This window comes from Sinocyclocheilus grahami, unplaced genomic scaffold, assembly GCF_001515645.1.
Source record: "Sinocyclocheilus grahami isolate Dianchi unplaced genomic scaffold, SAMN03320097.WGS_v1.1 scaffold257.1, whole genome shotgun sequence".
NCBI lineage: Eukaryota > Metazoa > Chordata > Actinopteri > Cypriniformes > Cyprinidae > Sinocyclocheilus > Sinocyclocheilus grahami.
The window spans coordinates 993,088-1,008,200 of NW_015505436.1; the positions used below are offsets into that span (position 1 = coordinate 993,088).

Consider the following 15,113-nt stretch of genomic DNA (forward strand, 5'->3'; position numbering starts at 1 on the left):
AGATTTTTCCAAATTGACTAAGTAGATTCATCAAGCTGATGCTTTAAAATGTGGTGTTGAACAAAGCTTTTACTTCTGTAATCTGTTCATGTCCCCTGATCATAAGGTGATAATGCAGTCATCCGTGAGCTCAAGCAATTTCCTTCAGCCTTCAAGGAAGCTGACAGTAAAGGACTTCTACCGCTCCATTGAGCCACCATGCAACCATCAGGGAAAGTACTGGAGGCAATTCTGGGAGAGTCCTGAACATGGATGGACACAATTCTGATGTAAGGGTTGGATAAGTTATTGAGACTGTGTCAGACATACATATATTACATTTGGTTTTGAGATATTTGATAATCATATAATCCACAGTCTCCAGCCAGCCAGACTTGGAGGAGAAAGGTAGGAATGGAGAGCCTGCCTTGGCTTTAGCAGTCCAAGCTGGACTGGAGGAGAACATCAGGATCCTTTTGGAACATGGAGCACTACCACACAACCCCAATAGCAAAAAGGAGTCTCCACTTCTGCTGGGTGAAGCACAACTTAAATGTTGATTGCTTGCCACTGCTTGTACTTTCTATAATAACTATAACTCTTCTTTATTTTGTCCAAGAGGTAAGAGCCCAATCTTATAAAATGGTGTACGCCGTCATTGTACATGGAGCTGTAGTGGATCAGGTATGTTTGAAGAGGTGGACAGCACTGCATGAAGCAGCCCAAGTGGGTTGATCTTATTTCTGCTGTTGAGACGCGGCAGCCAAATATCAGTGACGGACTGTCATGGAGCAACACCGTTGAGTGTAGCAGCAGAATGCGCCAATCTTGAAGTCCAACAAATTCTCATTGATAGTGGTGAGAAACTTTGATCTCGCAAATGAGAGAGATTAAAGAAGATTTGTTTTAATCAAATTTAATCCATCTATCTTGACAAGGAGCTGATGTGAATGCACAGTCCTTTAATAAGGGTAAAAGTGTGCTGATGGATGCAGCTGTTTCTGGAAACCCAGACTGTGTGGAGCTTCTGATTGAACATGGAGCCTCACCAAACCTGGCCAGTTTGACTGGGAATCTTCCTATTCATCATGCGGCCTATGAGGGCCACTACATGTAAGTGTAGAATAATTTGAAATGGGTAAACACTAAAATACATTAACGTGAGGGTAGTTGGGCATTTTTTGCCTAGTATAAAAACTTTTTCACAGTCTCGCTAGTTTAATTTGTCCACTAACAGTGTGTATAAATCACTGGTGAATTCTGTCTTTTCTTCCTCTCTTTTTTTTTCTTCTAAAAATTAATGAAAATTCTCACCACAGTGTTATTTCCATTACATCTCAGATAATGTACTGTGTTTAAACGTCACATTTTTAATGTTTGGATTCTTTTGATTCCTTAGTCTGGCTAAGGCTAATTTCACAATAAGAATTTCATGTATTATAAATAGATAATTACATAATATTGTTACACTTTTTACATAATTCGACAAAATTACAGTTTGACTGGAAATACAAATACAACAATTTTGTGATTAACATGTTTTTTCTTCTTTTTTTCTTTTTCTGCTCATAATTTCTCAACTTTTACTTCCAGCTCTGGTAAACAAGCACAGTACCAAAACAGTAACTTGATAATAATAATAATAATGATGATGATGTGGAAAAATGATAGGAGTTCCCCCAAGAAAATATGCATTTATTCACAAAAGCACTGAAATATTGTTTTTCCTCCCACCTCATTTTATTTCCATCACAAAAGTTTTTCTCAAGGGAACTTTGCTATAGAACACAAAATACATCGAAATATAATTTTCCTCCCATCTCGATTTTTTTTACCATCACTCCATAGGAAACATCATCACAAATGCTAAAATTTTTTAAAGGGGTCATATGATGTTGCTAAAAAGAACATTATTTTTGTGTATTTGGTGTAATGAAATGTGTTTATGCGGTTTAAAGTAAAAAAAAAACATTATTTTCCACATACTGTACATGTATCTCCTCTATGCCCCGCCTTTTTGAAACGCGTCAATTTTTACAAAGCTCATCGGTCTGAAAAAGCGAGGTGCATTGTGATTGGCCAAATACCTCAAGACGGAAATGTTACGCCCCTCACATACTGTTGATGCCGTGTCCCAGCCGGAGCGACGAGACATAAACATTAAAAACCATTACAAACGAGGCATTTGTTGCATCCAGTGGGGACATAATTACTGATTATAATGACTTATACTGTCTTTTTACGCGTTGCGTTGCATTGCATCGCTCCGTGTAAACATAAAACTCTGTCTGCATTTGTGATCGGAGAAACAACAAACAACAAGTGCTACTCTACACTGCTCAAAACTCGCGTTTGAATCATCAGTGGCAAATCCTTTAAATGAAAACGTACTTACGTGAGTCAGAACTGCCGGCATTTTAGTCTAAGGTTACTCTCCCAAGATCAGTAAACAGTCCTCCATAAAATGTGCTGCACACATCTGGATATTTGGGTTAAACTGTTCTGGAACAGTGTTGTAAATACAACTTAACCACTGATTTGTAGTTGTGTCCTTTTTTGGAAGACCAAACAAAGTAGTTTCGCTTTCACAACGAAAAACACAGCGGCCTAGCGTGACCGGAAGCCCTGGCTTAGCGTGAGCCGAGGTCGGACTAGAGTGAGCTGAGGCCGGGCTAGAGTGAGCAGAGGCGGCGGGGTCGAGAACGGCGCGCCCGGCGGATCCGACGAAGGAGCGGCAAGCACATGTGACAACCCCCAGGCTTCGTCCACGGTGAAAGCCGATCCGACGATCCACAGCACTAAGTTGATGTATTACCTCAGCGACTAGCACGGATCAGCTCCAGGCATGAAGAAGTGGATATCGTCCTCTTTTGGAAGACCAAACAAAGTAGTTTCGCTTTCACAACGAAGCGTCTTCAGGACATGGCGGCAGCGGCAACAAAACTACAGCGAGAATAAAAGTTACGCCTTCTTTCTTTGCGTGAACATTTGGGCGGCGTTATGCAAATCTTCCCACATAGTGAGGTAGATATGTGGGGGCGTGTTAGAACGAGCCGTTTTAGGTAGGTGTGGCTGACTCTTAACTTTTATAAAGAATATCTCTTTGGATTTGAGACTTTAGTCTTTGCAACTTTACAGATCTTCTTTATGCACCAAGAGCTTGTAACACTCCAAAGAGAAAGGAAAAAATTGAAATCGCATCATATGACCCCTTTAAGAAATCGATTTAAATCATTTTTAAAAATATAGATTTTGGTTTGGTTTATGTGCATTTCACTCTTTTGTAATATCTCAAAATTATACATAATGATCCAATTCTTTATGATGTATTTGATGGAAATCTACATAAAAACGCATTTGGGAAAATTAAATTGGGAAAAATAAATGTTGACATGGAATCAAGTTTCAAAGTCAGTTTAATGTGACATTCATTTTCATAAAAGTGTGTTTTAATAAAAATCAACCCCAGTGACAAAAGCTGAAGAAACCCCTATTAACAGTCAGAGTAAAAAGTGATCAAAAGAACCTTACACATATATTTACCCAAGCTATACCAATTCCATTTACAGAGTGTTAAAAATACTGATCTCAGTCACAAGTCACAAGCAAGACAGCTCTCACAGAGTCTGGCCAGAGTCCAGTACACTCTGCTGCAGATGGAGGTCATGCGCATTGCCTGCAGCTCCTGATTGACAGATATTTTGATGTGAATGCTCTACTTGACCAAACCATATCTGACAACTACAGCGACATGCATAGGAGCGCCCTTTACTTTGCCTTCTCAAATGTAAATGTGACTTGCACTGAGATGCTGCTGAATGCAGTAGTGATGTGTCGTTCGCGAATGAGCCGGCTCTAAGTGATCTTCAGCCGGAGCCTTCTATTTTAGGCAAATTTGGCAATTGTGAATAGCTTGTGTGTTTGTTAAGAAATTTTTTAATTTAGTGTTTTCATAAAAGCCTTATTTTTATGCATTTTTCGTTAAAAAATAAGAAAATACACATGCGGCTAATCACATGGGAGGACAGACTAGGATCATATCATTATGTGAAAGAAGGAATGGGGACACAATCTCTGAAGAGTGTAGTGTAGTGTAGTGGTAAAGGCCAGGTACACAGAGTGACAGAGAGACGGGGGATCAGGATTTAAACGCAAGCGCATTGGTTAAGGTAATGGTAGGAAGACACTGAATTGTTGCAATATCGGTCCCCTCAGAGAGTGTCTTCTCAAAAACAGGACAAATAATCACAGAGAGGAGAAATTGCATCAGCACATCCAAGCTGAGGCATCTGATATTTCTGAATGCCAACCTACACTAAAGTCTAAATGTTAAGACTTTTGCCTTTATTTATTTGTTTGCTGTGGTTCTGTGTTCAATTAAAGTTTTATTAAAATGTTAAATAATAGTATCTGTGTATTATTTTTTTTGTAACGAAAAAAATGCATGAAAATAAGGCTTTTATGAAAATACTGAATAAAAAATGTGCTTACCAACACACAAACCATTCACAACTGCTAAATTGGGCTAAAATAGAAGGCTCCGAGTGATACTGAATAAAGAGCCATTTGGGAGCCGTAAGAGCCGGCTCTTCTAAGGGAACCGAGCCAAAAGAGCAGAATATTTGAAAAGAGCCGAACTTCCCATCACTAGAATGCAGGGTCCAAACCTGACCTGGATCCCCTGCACTGCCTCCTAGTGGCGGTGAGAGCTGGGAGGTACGAGATTGTCAGGATTCTCCTGGCCAGCCAAGCAGATGTGAACTGTTACTTCACAGAGGTCAACGACACAGTGTTTCCCACTGCCTTACAATACTGCCTGAGGGATGAGAAGATGATGCGATTACTTCTTAATAAAGGATATGATGTAGATGAATGTTTCCATTGTCACCATGATTTCCATTTCAACATGAGGTTTGCTTGGAAGGACATGCATCTACATAAACCATGTTGTGATATCTGTGATGGAGGAGACAAGAAAATACCTGTGAGTTTTGGGCCCGATTACAAAAAGTTCTGTTCCAAAGCCTACATAAGCTACGTTTCCATCCACCTAGTTTGGAACAGTGCAAAAAAAACAACAAAAACTAAACCCTGGATGGAAATGCCAAGATGTGCATACATTTTAAAAATGCGCATCAAAAACTTATACGCACAATTGAGTAGGATCAACTTTTTATCCGATAAGAAAAAATGCACATAAACTACGATGGAATCACATTTACCGAATAAATTCCACCATGTGCATCAAAAAAGTCATGTGAGTTTGCGTGATGGGACGGGATAACTTAACTAACCAGTGGACCAATCTCATTGCACCACATCTGAAATGTTTTTTTGGTCGTTCTGAAATGCTTGCGTCATCAAAGTATTTCTGTATAATTGTCTAACACGACGGTGTTCACAAACAGCTGGCATTCACCTCCGAAAAGCAATAACCGCATTTATTGTGTTTCGTCAAGTAATTTATCATATATGAAAATTATTATATTCAGTGGCTTCTCCTACTTTTCTTAGTGATATTTAGTGCCAGTTTATCAGGAAGTGATGATTTTGTTCTCTTTGACTCAATGGATGGAAACGGTGCTTTATTCGCAAATGTTTTATGCGATATTCCAGCGCATAAGTTAAATTTGCATCTTTGGATGGAAACATAGCTATAGACAATATTTTAAGCACACTTTTACACGCATTTTAACCACTTTTTCAAATAGCAGCATAGTATAGTAGATACTACATTTGGTTTGAAACTTACTTTGTGACTTATTAAAAGCATGTTCGATATAGTATGAATGGGTGTAGTATGAATGACATTCCGACGCATTACAACTGCCATGCTCTCACTATCATGTTACCTACAGCACCAGTTGTGTCACTTCACTGCCATTCACAACTCCTGTCTCATGGCCTCATGGGATAGTAAAGTGTCCATCAGTTGTGCACAGATGGAAGTAGTAGGTTATCTGGGTAATTTCTGCCAGCTGTTTTATGATTTGGACGTACTACTCAGCTCATGTACTATTTTTTTTGCCTACCAAATAGTACGGAAGGCGGCATATTTGAACACAGGGCTTGTTTTAGATAAATTCTAAGGAAGCGTCATGAGAGAAATCCCAGAATACACTATGCCAGGTTAAAAACTGTCATCGAAGATCGCAGGTTCAAGCGAAATATACCTGATTATACTGATTGTAAATTTATTCAGTAGTGCAAAATGTACAGAAAGGCCTTGTTTACACCTGGTATTAAGATAGCCGATTGTCTCTTTTGTCCACTTTCAACCATTTTTGACCACTTTCCTGATTTCTTTGATAGGGGGGAATATGTATGGGCCTTTTCTGATCTTTCAATCTAAAATTGCAAAATACACTCACACAATGTACTTATGAATGCTAAAGGAGACAACGGAAAATGATATGGACAGCAGCAGCTTTCGTTTTTGCTTTGATAGCTGCAAAACTATGGCGAAAGCTGGGGGGCTGTGGTAGAATCAGGACTGGTAAGAACACAATGTGCTTGTCACATTTTTCATTTCATTATTCGCATCTTGATACCAGGTGTAAACAGGGCCAAAGACAGCTCTATGTAACTAAAGGGATAGTTCACCCAAAAATGAGAATTCTGTCATCAATTACTCATCCTCATGTCGTTCCAAACCTGTAAGACCTTCGTTCATCTTCAGAACACAAATTAAGATATTTTTGTCAGCGGGGACTGACGTGTCAGTTTCGTTGCTGTCTATGCAGGGTCAGAAAGCGCTCGGATTTCATCAAAAATATCTTAATTTGTGTTCCAAAGATGAACGAAGGACTTACAGGTTTGGAACAACATGAGGGTGAGTAATTAATGACAGAATTTTCATTTTTGCATGAACTAACCCTTTAAAATGAGACTGCTTCTCCTAATATTTTGTGCACTACATATTTTTTTGTGATTATTAGTGTATTTTGGCATTATCTTAGCAACATGACATCAACAATGTCCTTTCCAATGTCTTTTCTTCTATTGCCAATCGTTGTGCCCTTGCTCATTTGCATAAAATTTGATCTTTGTTGCATTAGTGGTCACTTTCACTCAAAATGGCTCAAGCACCACCTCTCATCGGAAATGAACAACTTTCGTTCGGTTGGTGTCTAACCGTCAAGTTTGTTTCAAAATTAAGTAATGCATTATAATAGTGTTAAAGTAATGGATTATGATACTTTTGCAATACTTTTTCTCACCTCAGCTGGCTGTAGTTCTCAGTCTCTTTCCGTTCAATATAGCAATCACTGGTTGCAGCCCACTAGGTTTTGGAACAGAATAAAGACACTATAATTGAACATTTACTTATTTAGTAATATATTCTAAAAAAATTATTTGTTATCATTAGGTGTCACAAAATAGCATTTATTAATCTGGGTTAATTAAAATTTCTACATATATACTTTAACATTTAAAGTTGTACAAATGAATATTAATTAATGAACGAACATGAATTAACAAATATTTATAAATAAACATTAACCTAGAATATTAAATGCTGTCAAAAATGTTATTCAGTGTTAATTATGATACCAAGTTCAATGACTAACTGAACATTATTGTACGTGTTACCATTTATTTTATATTACTAAAATAATATTATGACATTTAAATTGCTATGTTTATGTTGTTATTACATCTGAGTTCTGTGACTTCATGAGTCCGTGCTGCCTGGTTGACCTGTCGGGACGAGCGGTACTGATCCTACTGGACTATGTCAGCCGCGTCCCCCTCTGCTCACGTCTGAGATCCAATCTGGAGAAACAAAAGGAGTGGGAAGAGATATACACCATCTTGAGTGAGTTCACTGGGTTCACATTTAATTATTTATCTGTTCAGCCAGTCTTTTTTATGACATACGGGACTCTCATTCTGGGTCAAATTAAGAAACTTCTGCAAACTACAGTTCAGAGTCTCAAAATGACCAAATGCATGTGAGAATAGTACCTGTTCTCTAGCAACAGATCGATGGTTCTCTAGTCTCAGGGAACGCAGCCTAATAGCTTTTGAATTTGTTCCAGACAACCCATGATCCCTGAAGCACCTCTGTCGTCTGGAAATCAGAAAACACATGACCATTAAAAGACTCTGTAATACCGTTATAATGGATCCTTTTCCACCTCCGATTAAAAATTACCTGCTGTACAAGGAATATGATCTGACTTAATCAATACAACTATAACAATGAATGTAAGTTTTCTTGTCTGAATATTCTTTCACTGAATGTTACATATTGTATTATGTACTGTACATTATTGTCATTTACATAAATTAATTGATGTAACAATTTCTTTACACAATAACTGTTTGTATACCAAATTCGTACTTTATGGATCAAGTTTTAGAACAAAAATAGCATTTTAAAATGTTAATTGTATTCATGCAATATGGTGAATCCTATATAGTACAGTGATTAAAATGATTTTGTAACTGTCTTGAATATTAAATAAAATGTCATTTCATATGTCCGTTTGACAGTGCGCTATTACGAAGGTTTCTTCTGCTACGCTGTCATTTATACTTTGTTTCATATTCTAAATTCCTTCTAGATGCTTTGAGTCAGAACAAAGCTCTATTTTTGTCATTGTCTATTATCCTACTCTTTCCAATTGTACACTCTATTTTTTCTATACCACCCTCTATTTTTAAATACAGTTTTAAACCAAACACTCATAATCACCAAACCTGAAATTTCAAAGACTGTTTATAAACATGCTGTTAATTTGTAAACTCAAATTTATATTTACGCTCACATTCGTAGTTATTCTTTCATAATCCAACCTCATAACTCCCGTTTTTATTCCTTTATTCATTCCTTGTTTTGACCATGTAGGTCGAAATCCAGCACATTGCCCAATACTTGTAAAAGATTAAACATTAAGACAATTGAAGAATTTTTTCAAGCCACTGCGAGACTTTCCAAGATTGTTTTCTCTAGTTATTCATTGAACACATGGTGGCTATAATGCAGTGAGTCTGGGATTTCCCCAGCTGCAAAGTTATGCCTGCACTGTATACAGTATATCAGTAGCTGCACTCTGTATGGGTCAATTACATTTATAGAAGGCAATAAAAATGTATACTGTATGACTGTATACAAACGTTGACAAATTGTTGGCAATGCAGTAATTGTATTTGATGTACTGTATTAACATGAAATAAATTGTAATTTTGTAAATTATTAATTTCAAATTACAGATGCTTATTTGCAAGCTGTGTAAATATATGTATTTTAATGCACATAAAAAAAATCAAGCGATTATGTGGTCATTTGACTTTAATGGTGTGCATGGCAAAGACCAGAGCAGGTGAACGCCAAATTTAGATGCATATCTGTAGCTGTTTTGAGCATGGGAAGGGGGGCACTCAAGTTCAGACTGAGTGTAGCTAAAGTACTTGCACAGCAGTGAGAGACGCGTGATTTCACTGGAACTGTATTTCACAAGGTGAGATTACAGCCTTTGTTTACTGTTCGGTGAAGTGTGAATGATTCATTGGAAGTGGCGGACGAAGTGTCGGTTGTGCATGCTCTAGTTCAGCATTTCCTTGAAACTAACGCAAAGTTAGTTTCCAGCTGTGTATAAGTGTTGAAATATGCCTGTTCGGCTGTGAGGACTGTAAAAATGTAAGTGTTTCTGTGAAAACCGCTACTTTGAAAGACAGACGAAGTGAATTCCTTTTAACTACAGCAGAAGTGTCTTTATAGAAACTGAGTGGTCACTTCAACCTTTTGGTTATATGACTAAAGTGTCATATTAAACTATTCTGAGAATACACTTGACATCAAAGATGACTTTTATAACAGATCACAAACAATGTGAATAAAAACATTCTATTACTCTCCATGTGTTCACATAAAAGGTTTTTATTTACCTCCAGGAAAATGGATCCATCAGGTGACCTAGATGAGGATGATGACCTTCTTGATGCTGCAATCCAACTGAGCATTGAAGAGTCATGTAAAGAAATCGCCTCTCTCGGAAGGTGTGATGTTCACATAAGAAGTTGCCTTTTGGAATCTTGAAATAAAGCAAACATATCTTAGTAAACATTATATTACCATCCACTTTTTCTATCCTGCAAATAAATCCAGTGTGGAACATCAAAAGATCTTGGATGCAATATTTCGAGGTGAAATTCCCACCAGATTTTACGCTTGCTGTAAAACAATTAGGTTAAAGGGAAAATACACATCATTTAATTTCATTGAACTAAGTTGTTAAATGATGATAATTAGCTAAGTAATTGTCAACCTAATTATCAATTAGGTAATTTTATCTGGCCCCACAGGTGACCTCTTTGCTCTGCAGGAGCTGTCGGACTATCCTGCCGCGTTCACTGAGGTGGATAGCAAGGGGTGGTACCCAATTCATAGAGCTGCTGTCCAGCAATCTGTGCAGGTACTGGAGATGGTCCTTTATGGTGAGCGATTTCAAAAAACAAGAAATTAATTCTGATTAACTTACATTTTGGACACAATATTGCAAGATACTTTGACCCATTTTGCTCTGCCAGTTAAAATATTCCCAAACAAATGTCACAGCAGAATCAACCATTGCCTCAGATCAATACACTGAATGAACTGAAACCGAATGAATCATTTACATAAATGATTCAATGACTGATAAGAGTCACTTGTTTAAGTTCCTGAATTAATAACGGTTTTTGAACAAATTGGTTGAGTGAATAATTCAGTGACTCATTTAAAATAATGGTCGCTTGTTTCTTTTCCAAACGAACAAAACAAAATGACTACAATTAACTGTATCAAGTTTCAAGTCTGATACGTTCATACAACACTCAGTGGTTGAAAAGGTTCTTACAGGTTGCGTTTAGAGGAGGAAACCGCAGATGGAGAGACGCCAATGATTTTGGCGACTCAAGCTGGGCTGGTGGAGATTGTTAGGACTCTGCTTGAGCACGGAGCTTCACCCAACAGAATAAACAGCAAAAATGAATCCCCTTTATTACTGGGTAGGTCTCATTTGCAATTTCTTTAGTGTCTTTAGTCCCTTCATAAAAAGTTCTTGTGTTTTGTTTTGGAGCTGTAAGAACAGACTCATTTGAAATCGCCTTTACACTTATATCACGGGGGGCATCTGTGAACCAAGCCTGCCCTAAAAAGTGGACTGCCATTCATGAGGCGGCCAAGGTGGGCTGCACTGACATTCTTACGCTGCTGCTGCAACATGGAGGGAACGTCTCGGAGACAGATGAGCATGGAGTGACGCCCATGGGGATTGCGGCAGAGTACGGACAAGCAGAGGCGCTGGACATCCTTATTCACTATGGTAATACTGGTTAACCGATGTTTCTAGAAAAAAATATATAAGAATGTTTATACAGATTCACATTATAAATTTACATATTTATATTAAACTAACACTAAACCATGATGTCCTCCACACCAACAGGTGGCGATGTAAATGCTCAGGCGCCAAATGGAGACAGCGTGCTATATGATGCTGCTGGCTCTGGCAATCCTGACTGCATTGAACTTTTACTTCAACATGGATCTGATCCCAACATCGCAAATCTTTCCTTACAGCTTCCCATCCACTGTGCAGCGTACAAAGGGCATTACCTGTAAGTTTTACAAAATATGCTAATCCTTTGCTAGTTTCGTCACTCCGATCTCTACCTAAAGTTAAACTGGACTTTGGAATTGGAAATCGACAGCATTAGCCTTGCAAGATTTGCCTTTATACAACAAATCTAATGGAATTCGCCACTAACTCCTAAAATAGGCATTGAAGGTTATGGCGTAACTAGACCCACCATTAATTTTCTTCAGAAAATGTTCAAATCTAGTTCTCTTTACAGCGCCTTAAGAATGTTAATCCCAGTAACCACAAGGAGAGCCCTCCGTCTCTCAGGCCAGAGCCCAATTCATGCAGCTGCAGATGGAGGCCATGTCCGATGCATGGAACTCCTGGTGGACAGAGGTTTCGATGTCAACGCTCTTCTAGACACACATGTTTCTGAGAAGTATGGAGATATGCGAAAGACCGCTTTGTACTTTGCGGTCTCCAATGGAGATGTGACCGGCACCCAGTTGCTGTTAAACGCAGGAGCCAAAACGGACCTGGATCCCCTGCACTGCCTTCTAGTGGCGGTGAGAGCTGGGAGGTATGAGATTGTCAGGATTCTCCTGGCCAGCCAAGCAGATGTGAACTGCTACTTCACAGAGGTCAACGACACAGTGTTTCCCACTGCCTTACAATACTGCCTGAGGGATGAGATGATGATGCGACTGCTGTTAAACAGTGGTTATGATGCAGAAAAATGCTTCTGTTGTCCTCATGACTCAACATGGGGTCGCTCCTCAGAACATACCAGTGAGAAGGTTCCAGTAAGTTCACCCATAATGTCTGTTCCAAAACCTAGTAAGTTGCCAACGTATGCACATTCCAGACATTTGTTCTCAAATGTATAACTCAGTTAAAAATAAACCCAAGATGGCGAACAAAGCAAGAGAAATGTTTTTGTGTATAAATCCTTCAATTCTTAAAAGTATCCAACCAAAATTGAGTATTTTACCCAATATTTGTATTTTTATTCAACTTAAACTGACTTTATGCTACTTTGACAGCATTATCTTAGCAACATGCTAATAGGACACGCTACTGAAATCAAACACGAGTTGAGTCTCCGGCTCAATTTAAGTCAGTTTCTATGTAGTGTTCCAAATTTGACCCAATCTTTGCACGTCTATGCTAAAGCTAGCTTAGCAACATGCTAACAGTAAAATGTTAAAAATCATAAACAGTAGATAGCAAGGTAACTCACTAGGTTTTGGAACAGAGCTAATGCATTTTAAGCTTACTTACCTCTGAAGGAAATTTGTTTTTTATCTATATATGTGGCATATGTATCTTTACTTCTGTCTCTATCATCTGTTGCATGTAGTTTTGTGATTTCATCAGCGTCTCTTGGCTAGTGCAGTTCTCTGGAAGAGCTGTGCGGGTTCTCCTCGACTATGTCAATCATGTTCTCATCTGCTCCAAGCTGAAAATGGTTCTAAAGAGTCATAAAGAGTGGGCTGAAATATCAGAAATATTAGGTGAGTAGCATAAACAATTCTAGCATGGACACTTCAGCTATACTTACAAAAATATGGATGCAATTGCATTAGATAACAACATATCACAAAAAAATGACTTTCCCAGGAAATCCTCGTTCACTGCAACACCAATGCAGACTTGCCATCAGGAGAGAGATGACTCCACTAAGGTTGGGTGACCCAAAGTTCATTAACTCAGGTCCTTTCCCACCAGGACTGAAAAGCTACTTGATGTACAAAGAATATGATTTGTATGGACGAATCATGTATCAGGAGTGATGGTCTCTCAGGGTAAAGGTTAAGGAGAAAGCACTTTGAGTTTTATTCAAATTAACATGAGGTTGACATGACCAGAGGTTTCGCTAGTTGTCCATCATGAGTTCAAAACACTTAAAAATGTGAATGTTAAGTGTTTTTAACACTTCACATTGAACACTACAATGTGAATTTTGCATCACTTCCAAAGGACTTTGCCTCCAAAGCAATGTCTTGGTGCTAGGGCTGGGTATCGTTCAAAAATTTTCGATATCGATACCGATACCTTGACTTCAATACCGGTTCCTGAACGATACTTTTTTCGATACCAATTTTATGAAATCAATTTGAACAAGATTACATTATCTAAAAAAAAAAAAAAAAACTTTGCTTTTATTTTTCAGCTTGTTGATGTTTATACAAACTCAAAGACTCATCTCCTGAGCCACTGCACAAAAGAACAAAATGTAACCAACACAATAAATCAGTGCAAATAGTTTTAATAAAGCTCAAATAGTCTTCAGTTTACACATCTGTTAGGCTACATTTACACTAGTGCGTGTTCGTTTTAAAACGCATAGCTCAGACATAATCATGATTTCTATTTATTTTCCACTGATTTACTGATGAGCATTAGCAGCTTCCAGCGCTGTCTGCTTGTGTTCTCTCTTCCATGATCGCTGCTCTGACTAATTAGGAGGTAATATCATATTTAATTTAAGCAACATTACATGGCCAAAACACACAGACCGCAATCGGAAGTTATTACAAACACTCGATGGTGGTTTAAAGTGAGCTTTGAGTAAAAGCGGAATATAAATCTTATTTATTGTCTTATGTAGCATGATGCTACAGTTTGCATGAATGGTCACATAGAACGCGCTTTCGGTCGTGTAACGTTAGTATGAACGGACATCTGCATATGATCGGAACTCCACGCAGCTCCCGCGCTACTCTCCATTGGAAATGAATGACTGAATGACCGGTCTGTTGCTTGTCATTTGTTGGAGATAGTGGAAAGCCAGCTTGAAACATAGTGGAAACGCTAGTATGACCAGGATCGTTTTCATTTTAGAACATAAACGCACCAGTGATAAAGTAGCCTTACATCTAAGGGGGCTGGGACGTTAACCGGTGTTAACTAGTAGGTGTGTTCGACTTGACGCAGACTGACTGTGAAGACCGATCGGTGTATTACAGTATCACGAGAGATAAAGAGAGCAGACTGCTTCCGCACGCATTAGAATCGCTCTCGCGGATGTCAAACACTGATCGATCTGCGCCGCGCCTCTAGTCGAACACACCGGGCTAGTGCTGCAGGCTTGTTGGCTCACTGACACTGATGAGATTCACCCCTTAGGTATCGAAATTTGGTACCAAACGACGAGACGTTTTTTTGATACTTGATGGTATCAAGGCATTTCGGTCGGTGCCTAAAAAGTATCGAACTCGATACCCAGCCCTACTTGGTGCTATTTGTGCAATGAAATAATGTTCTAGCTGACAAAAACATGTTTTTATCAGATAAAAATAAAAAGGTTGATGCCTGTTCTATGAAGTCAGACTGCTTTCCACTCAGTACCACCTACTAGTGTACAATCAAGATGTTCCATTTGTTTTCATTTTAACTTTTAATACAGCACTTTATCAACACATACACAAGGGGTATTTATTGTGTCTATTACAATGAACATAAGATTGCATGTCACACCTCAGTGCTTCTAAACTGTGGTTCTAGAATGGTTCTGCATTGTCACAATTGAAGTAACTAAAGCAGGTCATATCCATTTATAGC

General features: G+C 38.4%; 1 protein-coding gene, 1 long non-coding RNA gene and 1 pseudogene across 2 annotated transcripts; 2 read left to right on the plus strand and 1 right to left on the minus strand.

Moving 5' to 3' along the window:
- Positions 1-112: 112 nt before the first annotated feature.
- LOC107598882 (ankyrin repeat and SOCS box protein 15-like) lies at positions 113-5,012 on the plus strand (annotated as a pseudogene).
- Positions 5,013-7,646: 2,634 nt separating this feature from the next.
- LOC107598832 (uncharacterized) lies at positions 7,647-10,155 on the minus strand. Its single transcript, XR_001610605.1, has 3 exons — positions 9,874-10,155; positions 7,948-8,053; positions 7,647-7,755 (listed from the first exon to the last, which is right to left on the minus strand). It is a non-coding gene; the product is annotated as an uncharacterized lncRNA (long non-coding RNA).
- On the plus strand, positions 9,393-13,612 carry asb15a (ankyrin repeat and SOCS box containing 15a). The gene is made up of 10 exons (XM_016290267.1): positions 9,393-9,446; positions 9,880-9,984; positions 10,094-10,131; positions 10,291-10,422; positions 10,816-10,974; positions 11,046-11,291; positions 11,415-11,586; positions 11,824-12,352; positions 12,910-13,063; positions 13,170-13,612. Exons 2-10 carry the CDS (start codon positions 9,884-9,886, stop codon positions 13,340-13,342), a joined length of 1,704 nt encoding a protein of 567 aa, XP_016145753.1. The 5' UTR covers positions 9,393-9,446; positions 9,880-9,883; the 3' UTR covers positions 13,343-13,612.
- Positions 13,613-15,113: the final 1,501 nt, after the last annotated feature.